The sequence below is a fragment of the Lampetra fluviatilis genome, chromosome 46, assembly GCF_964198595.1.
Source record: "Lampetra fluviatilis chromosome 46, kcLamFluv1.1, whole genome shotgun sequence".
NCBI classification, from domain to species: domain Eukaryota; kingdom Metazoa; phylum Chordata; class Hyperoartia; order Petromyzontiformes; family Petromyzontidae; genus Lampetra; species Lampetra fluviatilis.
The window spans coordinates 9256375-9275022 of record NC_136320.1 but is presented as its reverse complement, the minus strand read 5'-3'; the positions used below and the strand labels follow the sequence as shown (position 1 = coordinate 9275022).

Here is an 18648-nt window from a genome sequence, read left to right as displayed (position 1 = left end):
ATGAAGATGTTGGCTACAACCGAAGATAGGGGGGAGCCCATTGGGGTGCCCTCAGTTTGCTTGTAAAAAGTTCCATTCCAGGTGAAGTATGTATTGGTTAAGCAGTGTCTCACCAGGGGGGGGTACCCCAGCATTCAGTCCTTGATGAACCAAGTCTTCAATGATTGCGATGGTGTCAGGTACAGGAACCTTGGTGAATAAGGAAACCACATCAAAACTATGGCAGTATATAGTACGGTGTATGCTCGTGTGATGTAAGAGAATAAAGTTTAGATGGAAGCATATTATATAATTTTTACGACGTAGAATTGTAATGTATTACTTTCTGTTAGTAACTCAGCTTATTGTAGAGTATAGTAAGTATACTGATGGTGCTATGCAGTTTATACTTTAGTTTTTTATGTAGTTTATACTTTAGTTTTCTACGTGGTTGTTTAGTAACTGCAGCTACATACTATTAACATTCCTTTCCTTTGTTAATGCTACTCCCTGCACCCCCCCTTGGTGCTGTTGATCCTGCATAATGCATGGGCATAATATGACTATGAAACCCCCCCACCCACCTCCTACGCATTTCCCATGAATATGCTAAATTCCTCTTCATATGCACATTCTTTTTGTTAAGGCGCTCTTCCACCTCCAACCCAGCTTATATATAAGCTCCTAGCTTGGTAGTGTCTCATTCTTCACCTGAAGACTGCTGCTTGCGTTGTAGCCGAAACGTCGTGAGAATTATTTTATTTTATTATGTTTTATTTTTATTATTTTATTACTTCCCTTCTACGTGACTTTACCGAAAGAACCAAGAAGATGAATCCCTGCAGTCACGAAAGCTTTAAATCGAAATTTAAGCTATTTTTATTTTACCAGGTAAGGCCAACTGAGTTATATAGCTCGTTTTTAGAAGCCAAATACACTAAATGTCTGTTATAAATGTGGAGGGAAAAACCGAACGCCCTGCAAAAAAATTCACACGACCACGGGGAGGACACGCAAACTCCAAATATACAGCATGCATCAGGGTCGGGATTGAACCCACGACCTCCTGTATACCAGGCGAGGTAGTTAATATCTTGCCACTGTTGTGCCCCAGTTACCAATTACAAAATTATTGGTAACATATCTTGCTGATTGTCACGTCATGAAAATTTATATTGTATTGTGAAAATTAATGTCATGGCAACCATAAAGGATTCCTTTTCCTGGCTTCATAGTTTTTCCGTTTTTATTGGCTGGCTTGCAAGGCTGTTCTGCGCCGACACAGCATTCAGAATTAAAATTTAATTCCCCCTCGAATTGCGGTGCAAATGGAATAGGGTGAAAGTACCTGCCGTTGGTGACAAATAATAATAATGATGTCGCAATTAAGAAATAAATGAACCCCTGTGTTGATGCAAACGCTGCGGGGTTGCTGGCAGAACGCGGCGAGCGCTCAGCAGACAGCGGACATTGGCGGCTGCAGATCCTGGCGGTTGCGCACGAGACGACGCTGCCTTTTTTTGCCCTGTCCCCCGTGTGCCGCGTGTGCTTCAGCACGCCCATTGCCGTCATCGCTTAATCGGACAAAACGCCTCTTCACACACAAAAAAAACCCTCGCTCGCACGTCACTGCTGCGGCATTGCAGCAGGCGTTCTTTGAATGAAAGTGCTTTCAAATGAACCTTGAACAGCTCCGGGGTTTGTTTCCTAATTTTGGTTATTCTAGGCATCGGCACCCCATGCGCCCTGTTTGGTTTTCTCCTGCAGGGAGGTAAAGTGTCGGATTTATTTCTTTAGTTTTGCGTTTAATTCTCGGCACCCCCGATGGCCCGCACAACCACAAGACCCAGGGCGATAATCTTAGTTGTAAAATGGAAAGCTTATGGACTACTGCCCAGGACCACCAACATTTGAAATACAACTCATTATTTTGTGATGCTGCTGCTGCGCTGGCAGTGGTGCACAAGTACAATTACCACGACAATGCAACACTTTCGTCAATAACACTGTAGCCTTAAAAAATATATATATACATATGATTTGCGACATTTTGGACAATGTATTAATGGTTCTTACGGTAAAGTCACGTAGAATGGTGTAGACCTACTACATTAACATTAGCTGCCCAGCCCATCTCTAAACCTTTATAAACAGCTTGCCTTCGGAGGCTAACCTCCCTGTTGCTGATGACGACCTCTTGTGTTGAAATCAAAACGTCGTGATATTTTTAATCACTTTATCATTATTATGTTTCTATCTATGTGACTTTACCGAAAGAACCATCGAATATTAATTCCTGCAGTCACAAAAGTTTTAAGTACAAATTTTGGATAATTGTGGTCGCAGACTCGCTGGCGCGCGTTTGAAGCTTCGATAAAAAATTCGGAAGAATTAAAAGTCACAGCTAAATCACTTTGCCCCACACTGCCATTGGGCCCTCTTGTGACGTCACAGCCGAGCCTTCATTCGCCAGGTGTGAGCCCAGCATCCTAGGCTTGGTTACGACGTGCGGTGCATGCTGTGAGCTGCTGCAGCTTTAGTCGATGGAGCCCCGGCACAAGGAGGGGGAAGTTGAAACCAGGAATGGTATCACTCCATTGTATAACTCAGGGCTGAGATCTGAGAGATGAATCGGAGTCAGGTTTAACACATCGGTTTTCACATTATTGTGATCGATAGTTGATTTTTGGGTTGTGTCAAATATATGTCGTTAAGACCTTCCACCGCCCAAAACACAGCCACAATATGATTTGAGCTCACTCAGTGGTAAGTTAAAGGACAATTCTCTGAATATAATTTGGAAGTTAGATATCATGCCTCTCTTGTAACTACATCAAGCATAATCAGGACAAGATTCACAATGTAAGAATAATATTCAGGAAGTTATTCTGACTTCCTGGATTTCCTGATCTTGTTTTGAAGGTACTTGGCTTGGTTTCAAGTGAAACGTCGCATCTAATTGCTAAAGTTGGCTGTGAGATTTGATCAATTTACCGATGAGCTGACACAACAATAACTGGCGCATTGTTCATGCTAAGATGAGTGACGATTTAATTTGTCTGGTTATTTTGGGTGGTGAAGGGTCTTAATGGCACAAATTTGGCCGGATCATTGTGGCCTAACCCAGAAAATAATAACGAGTCAGATTTATTGGTTCTATCATAATGTATGTATGCTGAACTTCTTTTGCACCATACATCACCAACCGTGCTAATCAGAGGTGAAAAAGCAATTTCGCAGGCGGTAGTTTTTTTATGGTTGCATCTTACTTTAGGCCACAGAGAGCCTAGCAGGAGGGCTAACAACGTAGGCCTGTCTATACTGACACACGCTTGTGTGTATTTTTGGTAAACATAAATTTGTGTCTTTAAAGCTTGGCTGAAGGGATGATGGCTTTTTAAAGCATCATTAGTCATCGCCGTCCACTTTGGAGAACTTGAGACTGTAACTGATGAACCGCGTTCTTTTAAGCTCTTTGAAAATGAATATTTAGCTTGATGGATTTAAAGTTTATAAAACATGTTTATCTCAAACAAAAACGTGGGTGCACTACATCATAAAAAAAAATCGTAGGTTTTTGTTCATGCATACAAAAGCAGTTTGTAAAAAAAAAATATTCAAGTAATGTTATGAGTATATCAAGATGAAGGGCTGTTGATAAAAATGATTTATGAAAGGTGTTCGGCATATTATTTACTTGATACACTTCAAAGTAAAAGGTAATCTTTGTCATAGGACTTCTGGGATAATGGAAATGTGATCACTAAAGCACAGGTTCTGGCATTTAAATTAGAGAAATAAATGCCTCAGGTGCCAGTCCCTAAGTGCAGTTGTAGTTTATGAATAAATAAATAAATAATGCTCTTTCCAGAAAGCCCTGGAACGGGCAGTCAGAGACAGCAGAGGAGAGAATCGTTTGCCTGGGTGGCTTAGGGAGTTCGTAATGCATTTGTTTTGGCACTGAGCCAGCACTGCTGAGTTCCTGGAATCCAAAGCAGTGTGCGACCAGGCCGGCACATGGCCAGAGCTGCGCCCTAGGCTCAGGCCGATGCGTGACCAGGCCGGTGTGTGACCAGGCCGGTGTGTGACCAGGCCGGTGTGTGACCAGGCCGGTGTGTGACCAGGCCGGTGTGTGACCAGGCCGGTGTGTGACCAGGCCGGTGTGTGACCAGGCCGTTGTGTGACCAGGCCGGTGTGTGACCAGGCCGGTGTGTGACCAGGCCGGTGTGTGACCAGGCCGGTGTGTGACCAGGCCGTTGCGTGACCAGGCCGTTGCGTGACCAAGCCGGTATGTGACCCGGCCGTTGCGTGACCAGGCCGGTGCGTGACCAGGCCGTTGTGTGACCAGGCCGTTGTGTGACCAGGCCGTTGTGTGACCAGGCCGTTGTGTGACCAGGCCGTTGCGTGACCAGGCCGGTGCATGACCAGGCCGTTGCGTGACCAGGCCGTTGCGTGACCAGGCCGTTGCGTGACCAGGCCGGTGCGTGACCAGGCCGTTGTGTGACCAGGCCGTTGTGTGACCAGGCCGGTGTGTGATCAGGCCGTTGCGTGACCAGGCCGGTGCGTGACCAGGCCGGTGCGTGACCAGGCCGTTGTGTGACCAGGCCGTTGCGTGACCAGGCCGGTGCGTGACCAGGCCGGTGCGTGACCAGGCCGGTGCGTGACCAGGCCGGTGCGTGACCAGGCCGTTGTGTGACCAGGCCGGTGTGTGACCAGGCCGTTGCGTGACCAGGCCGGTGCGTGACCAGGCCGTTGCGTGACCAGGCCGTTGTGTGACCAGGCCGGTGCGTGACCAGGCCGGTGCGTGACCAGGCCGTTGTGTGACCAGGCCGGTGTGTGACTAGGCCGGTGCGTGACCAGGCCGGTGCGTGACCAGGCTGGCACGCAACCTCAGGTCGGTCCGCAGGCTCAGGCCGGCGCAGAAGCTCAGGCCTGCGCACAGGCCCAGACCGGCATGCGACAAGGCCAACGAGCAACTAAAGCAGGCTCCCAAGTGTAGCAAATTGATGATCTCATTTGGGTCACCGGTGACAGTATAACATAAATGTAACTTTGATGGAAAAATAAATCTCAATCGGATTTTTTTTTCCATTGCCATGAAGACGAATTATACAGACCTACATTGATCCATTTACGCTGGGTGTGTCTGGAGTTTAAAGGTTGTGGCAAGAAATGCTGAAAGTTCTTGGGGCAAATGAGGAGGTAGTATATGGGAAGCTCTTGAGAGGAATAAAATCTTAGCGCTCAGCTGTTATTCATGTAATTTGGATGGAATTATCATTTGGGTGGCAAGACGGCACAGTGTTAACACTTGAGCTTCATAGGAATAGGTGCTTGGATTCGATGCCTGACTCGGGCACCTTTGTGACGTTTGTATGTTCTCCCCTGCTCTGCATGGGGTTTCCCCTGGGTTTTACGGTTTCCTCACATAGCTAAAAACAAGCACACACTCGTTTTGGATAAATATTCCAATTTGAATTTGTAAAAAATGGTAGTATATACCGCAGTTTCCACTTGAATGTTGGACATATACAGCCGCAGGGTCTTGCAGATGGACAAAAGGGAGCGATGGATTGGGGTGATGGCATCAGTTGGCATTATTCGCGATTATCTTGTGACCTCTTTTTTATAGTTGGTATTTCAACTTAACGTGAGCCCGCCCGTTACAAAGCTCCAATCACAGAACAAGAAGGGGTGGAGGAGTGGGAGGCATAAATCCCGCCAGCAAAAGGCCCGAAATCGGGCGCGGCAGGGTTTGGTGAAGAGAGGTCGGATTGGGGCTCACTGCCCCACCCAGGTGGGGAGCCTCGAGCATGGAAGTGAACGTTTATATGGGGTGGGCAGGGTGGAAATAAGGGGGAAGATAACTGATATAAAATGGAAGGAGGGTGGGGAAGGGGATAGGATGGGGGGTTGGAGGGGGATTGTGACCTCTTGTTACAATGACAAATTGGTTTACCGCACTGAGTCTTCACAGCTCGTGTTCAGGACAGTCCCGCTTGTTGGGATTGTTTGGCCACATGCTACTGGAGTAGTTCGTGGAGTAGTTTCACCTTGGCAATCGGAAATAACCCAACACTTACGACGCTCGTACTCCCTGTGTGCAGCACGTTGACTGCTCTTGCTGTGCCTGTCTTTCAGGGTTGCTGGAGTACGACCCTGTCAAGAGGTTTTCAATACAGCAAATCCGACAGCACCAGTAAGTTATTTGTGCTCCCTGAACACACATGCACCGTGCACAGATTAGCAGTAATCGTCTGCTGCGTTCATAATGATCAACTCTCATGCATACCACGTTTAATCCCTAACTCGCTCTGTGTGGCACTGAGACGAGGTGCCTGGAATCAAGTTCAAGTTTATTTTGTTTAATCAGGTAAGGGCTCAAGAGGCCAGGATGAGTGATCTGCGGTATAAGTCTGCGGCGATGATTGCTATGTATAGTCCCAATTGAATAATGAGAAGCTCGGTTTTATAATAAGATGATTTCAAAATTTGGGTGGGGGTTGAATCAGTTTGATGAAATTACTGGAAAATAAACAGGGATTGCTCTGTGTATAGATTAGTGACTGCCATAAGAATGTGGAATTGCCAGATTAGCCTAGAACCACCAACAGAGAAAAAAATGCTTGTTGAAATATTTGACAGATTGATTTTTCCTTTGAGAGAAAGTCCGAGAATACATTTAACATAAAGGTCTGGGCAATGACCATCCAGAGCTGAGCAGGACTGCAAACAATTGTGTTGCAGGACTGAAAACATTGTTTGATTGGTAGATTTTTGTGTATATTTTTTAAATAAATGTTATTTTATATTCGTGACGTGCCGACTTGCCCCGAGAGTGCTGCACCATTTGCATTGATGCGGCAGATTTTCATTCCCCCTTCATTCGTCAAAAGAGTCTGTTGCCCTTTAACGCCTCATGTTTTCATAACGCGAATTGGATGTAATGCGATGAATGTATTGAGGAACACATTTTTTCAAGCGGGGATGCGAATTTAATATAACGTGGTTGAGTGAGCGTGACTATGTCGCGCGAGTAGGAATAAGCGGCTGTCCGGATGCCTTGGCCTAGCATCACACAAGAGGCACTGGGATGCTGCTGGATGATTCTAGATGTTAACGATTGCATTGCAAAGCACCCTGGAAAGGTCACTATATACATCCGAAATAGAATAGAATCACGGATTGTGCTTTTCCCTAGATTATATGTTTATGATAACGCGATTTTTCCATAACACTATGTTCTTCAGGAACATACCTACCGCGTTATAGGAGAACAGGAAGTAGAATAAATGCAATATGCCAACGTTTTTGGTAATGTCCCTTCATATTAGTAACATCATGTCTGCTTATCTCTGTGATGAACAAGGTCTGTTGCCCGAAACGTCACCGGTCACATTTTTATTTCCTTTTAGAGCAGCGAGTTGTTATTTGTGTTTGTGTACCACTGCCAACACAGTCACGATTTTAGTTTTTCTTCATTCCCCTGACATGCCTGAAGACATCGCATGCCGCTGTGTTTGCGGAGACCACATGCAATCCCGCACCCCCATCGTAATTCATTCAAAAAGTATCGGCCACCGCTCGGCAGCACGACGTCTTTTCCGGCGAGCGCGCGTTGCTAAATAAATGAGTAGTTGATGGCTCCAAGTGAAAGCAGGAGCTCCAGGTCAGTGGTACGTTTTAAAATTGTATCGCCTCTCTCTCTCGAGGGGAGGGAGGAGGGGGTCAGATGTTGCGTGTTTTTGCCAGGTTTATGAAAGTGATTGCGTTCCGCTTTGAGCTGCCGTGATCGGCGCTCGCCAGCCGCTCTTCTTCCTTGTATATCCAACAGTTGGCGCAAGCACCCAGGATATTTAAACTACGACGTTTCGACCGCTTGCGTTGCGATCGAAACGTAGTTTTTTTTGTTATGTTTTGTTATTTTCTTTGAACCTATCTACGTGACTTTACCGAAAGACCAAAGAATATTGGTGAGGAATATTTGACCTGGTCCTGGGCCTTCCCTAGGTCGACTCAGCTTTAAATGAATACCTGGCGTGGTGTTGTAATCATCTGCATTGGGGAGACAATTTGACTGAGCGTGGTGTTGGCCACCCACCCTCTCGTGTCCCGTGCCGGCCTTAATAGGCGTTCGCTTGCAGCACTTGTCCTATCAGTCTGTTCAAAGGCTATGCTGGGGATCTTGATCTTTTTTGTGCATCAATGGTTGTTGTAGAGTGGACCCAGCGTCATGATGTACAACACCAGTAGAAATTACGACTACTACTTTTTTTTCTGACCAGATAAGGCCCACTGAGCTATATAGCTCTTTTTCAGAAGCAACCTGGCCTCAAATGATAACTCAACAAAGTGGCGTATCCATGTGGAAATTTATAGCAGCCAAATACACGAAACTTTTTATAGTCTTGGTTCTTTCAGTTAAGTTACGTAGATAGAAAACTAAAATCTAAATTAAAAGCAAAAAACCCACGACGTTTCGATCGCAACACAAGCCTTCTTCAGTATTGCGATTGAAACGTCGTGGATTTTTTGCTTAAAATTTTGCTTTTTGTTTTCTATCTACGTAGCTTTACCGAAAGAAGAAAGAATATGAATTCCTGCAGTCACGAAAGTTTTAAGTCTAAATTTTACTCTAAACTTTGCTTTATGAACATGGCTTGGGCTTTTCCATAGGTTCATTCAGCCTAAAATTAGCACCTTAGCCAATGTTTTTGCTTCAGCAGTTAGAAGACAGACTGGTGGGCATACATGACGCTGGCCCCACTCCTCGGGTTCTGTGCCAAACTAAACACACGCTTCATGATAGCAATGCCACCAACTCTCTGTTCGGCTCAGCTAAGATCTCCGTGTGTGTGTGTGTGCGCGTGCGTGCACAGTGTGTCCTCTCAGGTGTATGAGCCTGCATGCTTGAGTGGCTTAATCCCAAGCAGTGGTGGCACATGGTTTAAAGGCTGTACCGGTTTCAGCAGTGCTTAGAAAGCAATATAAACATTGAGATTCATGATCCCTTTCACTACTGAGCAAGCATTTACAGTCAAAGATTCGATTCCCAGAGCAGTTTCTCTGGGGCATTGCAAACGCACGCCTTCGGGAATTATCAAAGCGTACCATCTAGTGTAAAGTGGACTTTAAGGCCACTGACATTGTCATTCACAGGCATAGATAAAATGTGTGCAGTGATTGCAGCCTCCGTAGCAAATGTTCCATCTAAACCAAACATAAAATCACTGCCAGTGCTCATTCAAGGTTTTCCCCGTTTTTCTTTTGAATGCACCATGAAGGCCGTTGCTGTATTCAACATAGGACCTTGCATTGATGGGAGGCGAGTGGGTGTAGGTGGGAGATGGAAAAAAATATACTATTTTTATTTCCCTGTTAATTTTAGCAGTGAGAAAGCCTTCCTCCTCATTGACAGCCCCGAGACGCAAGCAGAAATTATGCATTGCCACAGTAGGACGACCACTTTGTTGACTTCCAGCAAAGTGAAGCTCATGTCGTGATGGGGCAGAGACGACCATCGTCTCGAACCGCAACACTGCCCCAGGTGGATTATCTTGAAATCTAGGGTACCAATCTTGATTTGAAGCATTTGTGACTGCAGTGATCCATACTCTTTGGTTCTTTCGGTAACGTCACGTAGGTATAAAATGAAATAAATCACGCCGTTTCGGGCGCAACACAAGCACCCCGGCCACTTCTTTATAACCCTTGAGCTACACCCATTTCAAACCTTTTAAAACAGTCTGCCTCAGCAGCAGACCATGCTTTCCCACCTGATGATGGACATGTGTGTTGTGCTCGAAACGTCGTGATTTATTTTATTTTATACCTACGTGACTTTACCGAAAGAACCAAAGAATATCTATCGGACCTTTTTGCCAGTATCAAAATTCTGAAAAATTTGAATAGATTTTAGCCTTTCTTGGAATCAAACAGAGGAGGTGTTAAAGTGTTCACACACCAAACAGATACTTTTTGCAAGGCATAACGTCTGCATTAACCGCACGTACTTGTGGCAAAGCACCTGTTTTATTGCCAGAAAGGGTAAAACCTATTATTTTTCATAATTTTAGATACTGGCAAAAAGTCACGTGGATATAACTGCTCAACCCGAGCTATAAATATTTTGATAGTTGCATTGTTAATGTACTGTTCGCCTTTTGGCGTTCTCTGGTCTACTAACACTGGTGGGGAGACAAGGCCATAAAGAAGGCTGCTGTCTCTGGTGTAGGCCAATCAGTTTCAAAGACGATGCTTACCTTATCAGAGTATGTTTGTTTACATGTTTTGCCACAAGTATGTGTGGTTAATGCAGACTTGATGCTTTGCAAAAGGTATCGATTTGGATTATCTTGAGTCCTAAGTTCATAATCTTGTAACATCTTTTTTTTTTACATTCTGATTGGAGGCCTTCGAGTTTGACGTTCGAACCTGAGCGTTTGTCTTGAGCATGGCATAAAAGCATCTCAAATTGATTTGCGTGGAAGCAATTTATATTGTTTATAATGGCAGATTGCGGGACTGAAATTAAATAAGTACATTCTGTTCATTCAGTTCTGTTTCTGTTTATGGATAAAAGCGATGAGAGGAGCCCATTAATTCATGTTCCGATAATGCGATTATAGTTTTTGTGTTCATAATTACCGTGCATTATGAATGAACGTTTAGTTTGTTTCCTGTGTTTAACCATTTGTTTACAAACACTGACTCCCCTCCATTCGTTTAACTTTGTCTCGCAATTCAGGAATAACAAGCAGGCTTGTCTGTGGAATCTTCGATCAGTGACCTTCATTTAGAGCAAGGAGAGAGCTCTTTGAACATAAAATCCTAATTTGCAATGGAGACCTTCAAGCTGAAACTCAAATACATAATTGGTTTATTTTGGGTGTTAGATCGTGCAAGTAGGAAGTCAATCAGAGTGATAACCCTCCACCACCCGACAGAGCCAGACAAATCGAGTTGTCACATGGGGAAAATGTGCCAATTGATTCAGTTTTTGAGCAAAGCGGTTACGGTGAAAGCAAGCAATATGTTGACAATTTTACACAACGTGTCATCAGGTGTCGGCAAGAGCTCAGATCTCGCGTGAATGCGCTCCCTACATTTCCTTTATTTTTTATTGCACGATCTCACCCAAAAGGAGCAAATTATGGGTCAAAACATCGGTCGTGAATGCCTACGTCTGAAAATAATGTGAAACTTGCTTGAATCTTGCTGCAATCCACTGACTCCCAGCAAGGGGGCACCCTTCGTTCAGTCTTCGCTTGCAAATGCCATGATCCTTTATTTCCAGTGGGCTCTGGTGTTGCATTGTGGCCATGTCAACACGGGGCGAGCACTCACTGCTGATGTCTTGGGTTTTGATCCAAGCAGCTACCTGCAACTTTAGAGGGTTCTCGTTCACATAAACACTCATTGCTGGAAAACATTTGAATAATATGTCGTACTACAGAGCTGGGGCACTCGTTGGTAGCGTGGGCTCACTGTCTGGCTACCTTCCAGCTCGTCTGTGGTTGCTCTGCCATTGTGAGATGCAGTTTACATGAACATTATTAATCTCAAGTGTAAAGAGTTTCTTTTATTCAGCCTGGTCACCAATGATTACACAACCCCACCACTCCCCATCAGATACCACTTAAATCGACATATCTGAACTCCGAGTCATACCATTGTAATTATAGCAGGTTATTGACAAATAAAAATAGCAAAACACTAATTACTGAGCTTGAAGGTGCAGCAAACAGTATTTGATAATAGGGGCCTCTTGCAATGTTTCCAGAAGTAGTTCTATAGTGTCATCATATTCGCTGACATGTCATGCCCTGCTCGAGGAATGTCGTCGTGCATTTCTTCATCTCAAGATGACATGATGCAGCTCATTCACAAATGTGATTCGAATGTGAATGAGCTGCCTCGCCCAGGCTGTGGGGCAGCAGTAAGGAAGGGGAGGCGCATCCCATTGAGTGGAGGATGACTAACACTGTCGACAGAGAAAAAAAAATAATCTTAAACTCAAAATCGATGGCACTCGAATTTAAATGTAAAGTGTATTAACAGCAAAGGAAACACAAGCATGGATATGGACTTGAGAAATAATCATAAGAAGTATACTCGTGGCCAAATGAGCAGATGAGTCACCGTATAAATTCAGAGTAATAAATATGCATTCTCGACGGCTTTAAAGGGCTGCTGCTCCACTTAGTCTCTTTGGTGAAATTGGAAGTCCTCATAGCTGAATAGGGGCTGAGAAGACCGGAATGGAAAAAAAATGTAAGGTTTTAAAAATAAAAATAAATGACGTGGAGAGAGGGGTAGGGGGACAAATCCGGAATGAGACTCCCAGCCTACGCACGCGATTGCCTTTCGAGACACGTCGCTTGGTGGTAATTTAACCGTCTCGTGTGCAATTCAGCCACACCGTCTCTGTGCACGCAGCCTACACCGAGTCTTGAGTGACTCCGTCCCTAACGTCGTTTAGGGGTATTGTCGTCTGTGGTCGAGAGTTCAAGCGGGCCTGCGTGGTTAAAAAGGAGCCTCTCTTGAGTTGAGCTTTGCTAAATGAGGATCGGTAACTCTCATCCGATGTTTGCTTTGGTTGTGTCAATTGTGAAATTAGTGTATTACCCATAGGTCTGTGCATCCACACGTGAGTCTTAACTCATTTGCTGTGCGTATTATTGCTTGTATTTAATATCAGACTACAGTCATTGGGGTAAGCTAACAGTGAAGCCAGTATAATGAAACAGTGTTGACATAGCTTGTGACTAGCCATTTTTTCCCGAATTAACCTTGGTGCAGAGTAACATTTATTAATTCATAGGTGTTTTGATGAATAATGTGTATTCATGACAATAATTATACTTGAAAAATAAATACACCATAAGTGCACTTTCCACATGGAAGGAAGTGTGTGTGTGTGCGCACTTGGCATTTGGCACGTGGAGGTGTGCAACTTTTATTTATGTGTGCGTGTAAGGGTTAGTGAGCTCGCAAGTCTGGGGGGTTTTCCTGCATTGACGTCATTCGCGTCTCGCGGGAATTGAACGTTGGCCGAGCGTGGGCGTGCGATTGATGCTCTCCGAGCCTCGCTCTTTCTATCCCTCCCACCACCACCACCCCATCTCATTTTTACCATTATTATTCCCTCTCTCCTCTCTCGTACTCTTAACTCTTGTTTTTGAAATTAATGAGATGTTTTCCCGGGGAGAGGAAGTGAATTTTTATGGCCGCCCTTCGTCACGCCACCAAAGAATGCATCACATATTCGCCTCCCTTGCCCTTGGCTCGTCGTGGAAAGGACTTTCCTTACCTCTGTCTCCCAAATGCCATATTTTATTCTTGTAGCTTTTCTGCTTATTAAACAATAATAGTGCCGTGTTCCTTCTCCGAAATCCCATTGCTTCTGCAGCAGCATCATCAGTGGCAGCCCCGCGGAGAGACTGGCCCCGCTGTCAGTGAGAGATGACCGCTGTTTGACTGGGGAGATATTTTAACTGCCAATTGTTATTATTATATTGGACATTTGGCCACATCCTACGACAATAAGCCAAAGTCAATACACCATTAGGCTTCCCTAATTTTCCCATGAACAAATTAATAGATAACATTAATACATTGTTGTTACCCGGGCAGGTGGTGTGGTCTGTTAAAACTCAATTTCCATTTGAATAAGGTTGTGAGGTCAAATTCAGTTCAGGGGTTGGTGAATAAAATGGGTACCACTTTAGTAAAAGTCAATACTGGGAATCCTATGTGACTTGAGGTTATTGAGGTATGACAATAATGTTCTCGGCCACCTGTCAGAAATGCCTGCACAACAACACCGTCAAATAATGTTTGGTCTGTCAGGTCTACATACTCCATCAACATCGCTCGACAGCATTTGTTTGATTGGCATGCAGTGAAGACTCTTGTGCTAAGGATGGCACGGCAATGTTTGAAACGTGCACATCTACCCCGTGATAAAATATGAAGCATAGTTTTTTTAATAATTATTTTTCACAATTGTATTTCATTTGAGATATGATTGTTGTGTCCCACGACGGTGACGTTGCCGCATTGACTCTTGCAATGAGCAACGTAATATCACCCCACGTTTGAACAAATTATATCACGGGATATCTGAAGTCTCGATGGATTTCTTCACCACATCTGCCCTCCAAAGAGTATCCATGGGAAGGCAATCAAACAGATGTTTGTTTCGTCCTCAGAGCTGGAATAAACCAATTTACTGTAATTGAAAAATCTAAATTAGTATGATGGATATGTATGCAGTCATTGATGAACCGGGGTGAGACCATCCATTTGCGACAATTTGGAGAATTGTGATGAATCAGAATACTTATTCTGGAGGATCAGAAAGTTTCAACAAATAATACAAAAACACGATCGGAGTGCAAAATATAGGAAGGGAAACAAATCACTTAAGAAAAATGTACAAATAAAACAAAACACTTTTCTAATTTTTTAGAAGCAACCAGGCCACAAACGACAGCTCAACAAAGTGGCTTAACATGTGGACATTTAAAGCAGCCAAATACTCTAAATAATCTAATTGCACGTGTATAAATGTGGAGGGGTAAACTGGAGGACCAGGAGGAAAAAATCCACCCGACCAAGGGGAGAACATGCAAACTCAAAATATAGAGCAGCAGGCGTCAGGGTCGGGATCGAACTCCCGACTTCCTTCATACCAGCAGATGGAAGACAACATCTCGCCACAAAGTGCGGTTGCCCAGATATGAACCCCAGATCGCAGCGGTGCCCAGCGCTGCTCTGACACGCTACGAGCCCCCTGAGGCTGCCCGGCTGCCTCAGAGTAACATTTTTTTCAGAACTCACAGCCATCAGTGAGTCAGCAGGTCAATGTTTTTGTGGGAGAAGGCCCATTGAGCCAAGAAGCTCGATTTGAATGGCGACCGGGCCTAAATGGCTGAGCACATTACGTGGGAAGAGAGGGAGGGTTTACAGGGGTTGCAGTGAACAAGCGAGGGACATTTTTTAAAACATGGTCAATAAACAACCAGACCTATGTACAATGGAAATCTAGTTGGCAATCCAAAATAACATGAAACGTGACACTCTTGAATTAACTGTCTTTCCAAAAATGGAATGATCAAGTTCTAGTAACACTTTGGATTTACTAATGATTTCAAAAGTGTGGCAGGAGTTACTTGAGCAATCCTAAAACTAAACTATTTTTATTTTACCAGGTAGGGCCCATTGACCTATATAGCTCTTTTTAGAAGCGACCTGGCCACAAATGATAGCTCAACGAAGTGGCTTATTACGTGGCAATATATAGTAGCCAAATACTCTTAATGCATATTTTAATGTGGAGGGAATAACCAGAGGACCCGAAGGAAAATCCACGCGACCACCAGGAGAACAAGCAAACTTCAAATATGCAGGTGTCAGGGTCGGGATAGAATCCACGACCTCCTGTATACCAGGCAAGGTGGTTAACATCTCGCCACCATAGCACCCCTTTCCATTAACAATGCATCATCTGACAATGCATTGTTGTTTGCAGTCCTACTCAGTCATCTTATTGTGGCTCATTGGTGGCGATTTTCTGCGAGTTCCTTATAAAAGCATGTCTTCTACTGTTCAGCTCTCTGCTACCTTATTACAGCTACCACTGATGAGTAGAACACGAGATACTAGCAGAATCTTGACTCAAAGCTTTCGTGACTGCAGGAATTCATACTCTTTGTGTCTTTTGGTAAAGTCACGTAGATAGAAAAATAGTAAAAAATCATGACGTTTCGATCGCAACACAACCATCACCTTGCCATACATAGCTGGGGTTACCAAAAAGATTTCCAAACACAAGATCCAGGTTCGATTCAACACAGTACATAACATTTGTGATCTGATCCCATCTGTAAAGGATGTGATCCCTGACATGCAATACCCCGGCATCTACAAACTAAGCTGTGTCTGCGGCAGTAGTTACATTGGGGAAACTAAGTGACATGTCTCGGACCGTGTTTGTGAACACAAGGCAGATCTGAAACACGGTAAGACCAACACCTCTTCCGTGGCTGATCATTGTTTTAACGCTGTGGACACACGAAATAGATTTTTCCAAGACGAAGGTTCTCTACAAACCTACTGACTATCAACAAAGATTCGTTCATGAAGCCATCCAGATATTTCAACACAGACAACATTTCAACCGAGAAGATGGGTACAAACTGAGCAATCATTGGAAGGACGTTATTAACCAATTTAAGTCATAACTGACTGTGATGTTTCCATCCTACCTGCCGATGTCAGCAGTTATTTCCGACTCGTGAGTTGCATTCCTCGATGTGGCGGTGGCTACATTGACCTGCTAATCTCTCACCAATACAATGGGCAGCCCAACAGCTTTGGGGTGCCCGCGATCTTCCTTCTCTAACCCCGCCCACTCACCCTTGGGCTGCACCCATCTCAGGCCTATATAACACCCTGCTGCTTCAGCAGCTCTCTTGCTATATTTTTCACCTGAGGACGATTGCTTGTGTTGCGATCGAAACGTGATTTTTTTTTATTATTTTACTATCTACGTGAGTCCTAGCAGAATATTTTGTAACATCTGTCTTGTAGTTTTGTTTAAAAAAAAATCTACATTGTCTTTCTGACCAAAGTGGGGCTGTTCTTCTATTTAGGTGGCCCTGAACCAGTGGTGAGAAATACACGACTCAGTGGCAGGGGCTAGTCTGTCCGATTTACTGCTTGTCTTTTTACAAAGTAGTCCTAAATTTATAATCAGTCCCAAAGGGGCCCTCACAGGGATTAGAACCCGCAGCCTTCTCTCCCTGTATTAATCTATCTGGCTCGCTAAATGTCAAGGCTCTCTTTCAAGAGATCTTGCAGTGGGAGGTTTTGGACAATTCCTTTTGAGGGGGTGGGTTTTTTTTTTTTAACGAGCGACGACTACCTGCTCTGCCATACGTTTCGGAAACAGTCATGAACATACAAAAAAAATGTAAACGCATTTTCCAAAGTGCGCAAATGAAGATAGAGAGATGCATGCTTGGAATCACATTGCGGGACTGAAAGAAGAAGACATGGAATAGTGTACATTTCCACGTTAATGTCATCATGCTAACTATGAAGAAAATAAAGTGGGCTTGTGCAGGACAGTTTGATAGAGAAGGGTTGATGGACGGTCGTCCAGACTAATAATGGAGTGGTAGCTGAGGAATAGAATACATTTGGATGATGGCCTCCAATGAGATGGAACAGTGAAATTAGTTTGTGTGCAGGCGCTAAATGGATTATTATATCGCAGGAAGAGTGAGAGGTGGTGGTAGCTTGGGGTGACCATCCAGCAGTGGATTAACCATGGCTAATGATGACAAGGGGATAACTCAAATGTCTGCAGAGACAGATTCACAAACTAATTTCCTGTATTTCTTTCTCATATCTAGTTGATTCAACCTTTACCTTGTAAGGGCCAGGTTACAAGGCCTGTGATCGTGTATGTAAGTCAAGGAGGTTAACCTCCGTGCCATATTGGCAGTAATGCTTACATGTTCCCAAGAAGTAGGTATTTTACAGGCACGTAACATTTTATTTTTACAAACGTGGTAAGGTGCCTCATCAGTTCTGTTCAGCTAATCCCTGTGCCATGGTTGCCTGTGCTGCACGGCGGAGAGGGAGACAGCACAGCGTTTTATTTATGACCAATGTCGACACTTGTACGGATTAATGTCGGTCACCATGATGGGGATTCAAGCTGCTGCCCTACCTTTTACTGTCGTGTGGAGGAGGGAGAGGCTCCACTTTTGTCTTTTGAGATGGAGAGAGATGGAATTCAGCAACATCATTCTTCCTACATTAGCATATAGGTGTGTGTGTGTGGTGGGGAGGGTGAAAGCGTTGCTGTAGCAGTGTTTATATCTACCACAACCGATTCTAATCTTACGCTGCTGCTGTGACCGCAGAGCCCGACGTAAACACTTGGTGCAGTGAGGAGATTTGTTATCGTCGGTGTCGCCACCCGCTGGAGCATGTTGGTATTTACCAACATTCGCAGTATCTCCGCAGGGCTCTTTGAGAATGCAGAGAGGATATTGTTGGGGTTGGGGGGGGCATCACCTGGCACTGTAGCACTTTTTGCCCGGCATTGCTGCTTACCTTTCCCCTGAACAATACCCAGCATGCCTCTCTTCATCGTCGCACCTCCTTCAGGCTGCAGCGACATTTTAAAGCCACTGGCTAAAAGTTTAAAGTAACGGAGTTCAGTGGGCCACCTCGGAGGGGCCTTCTATGTATGTATTAATGTTTAACTTCTTTCCCACCTTGCGTAGCCTAAACAGTGGTCTGTCCACCTCTCTCTCGACTAAAGTGGTTTCTATTTTGTGGGTAACGTTTTACCGAGTGCGTTAAAATAGATTATTAATCCCCCGCATGGTTCTAAAACACTCTCTATTAAGTGCTGTCCATGTGAGGTTGACATGTTACACGCTGGGGAGTCCAACATGGGTCACCATGCAATAGTAAAGCTATGGTTTGAGTGAAGGTGAGGCGTTCATTCAGTCGTGCTGGCTGAACTGTGTCCAGATTGACTACGAGGCAGCCGCTCTGTCCTTATTTTGGTCTAATTCCCATCAGAAATTAAGACGAGGCCACGCACTGACAAGTCATCAGGGCTACGGTCCCCATTGTTGAAGC

The 18648-nt window shown here is 44.5% G+C and overlaps 1 protein-coding gene across 8 annotated transcripts in view; it reads left to right on the top strand.

Annotated features, from left to right (window-relative positions):
- Nucleotides 1–18648, top strand: part of STK11 (serine/threonine kinase 11) — a 110174-nt gene that overhangs the window by 43335 nt on the left and 48191 nt on the right. For all 8 annotated transcript variants that reach the window (XM_078877101.1, XM_078877097.1, XM_078877099.1 and 5 more), the window contains exon 7: nt 6121–6178. In XM_078877101.1, coding sequence (XP_078733227.1) covers nt 6121–6178 — 58 coding nt within the window. The remainder of the gene's footprint in view (nt 1–6120; nt 6179–18648) is intronic.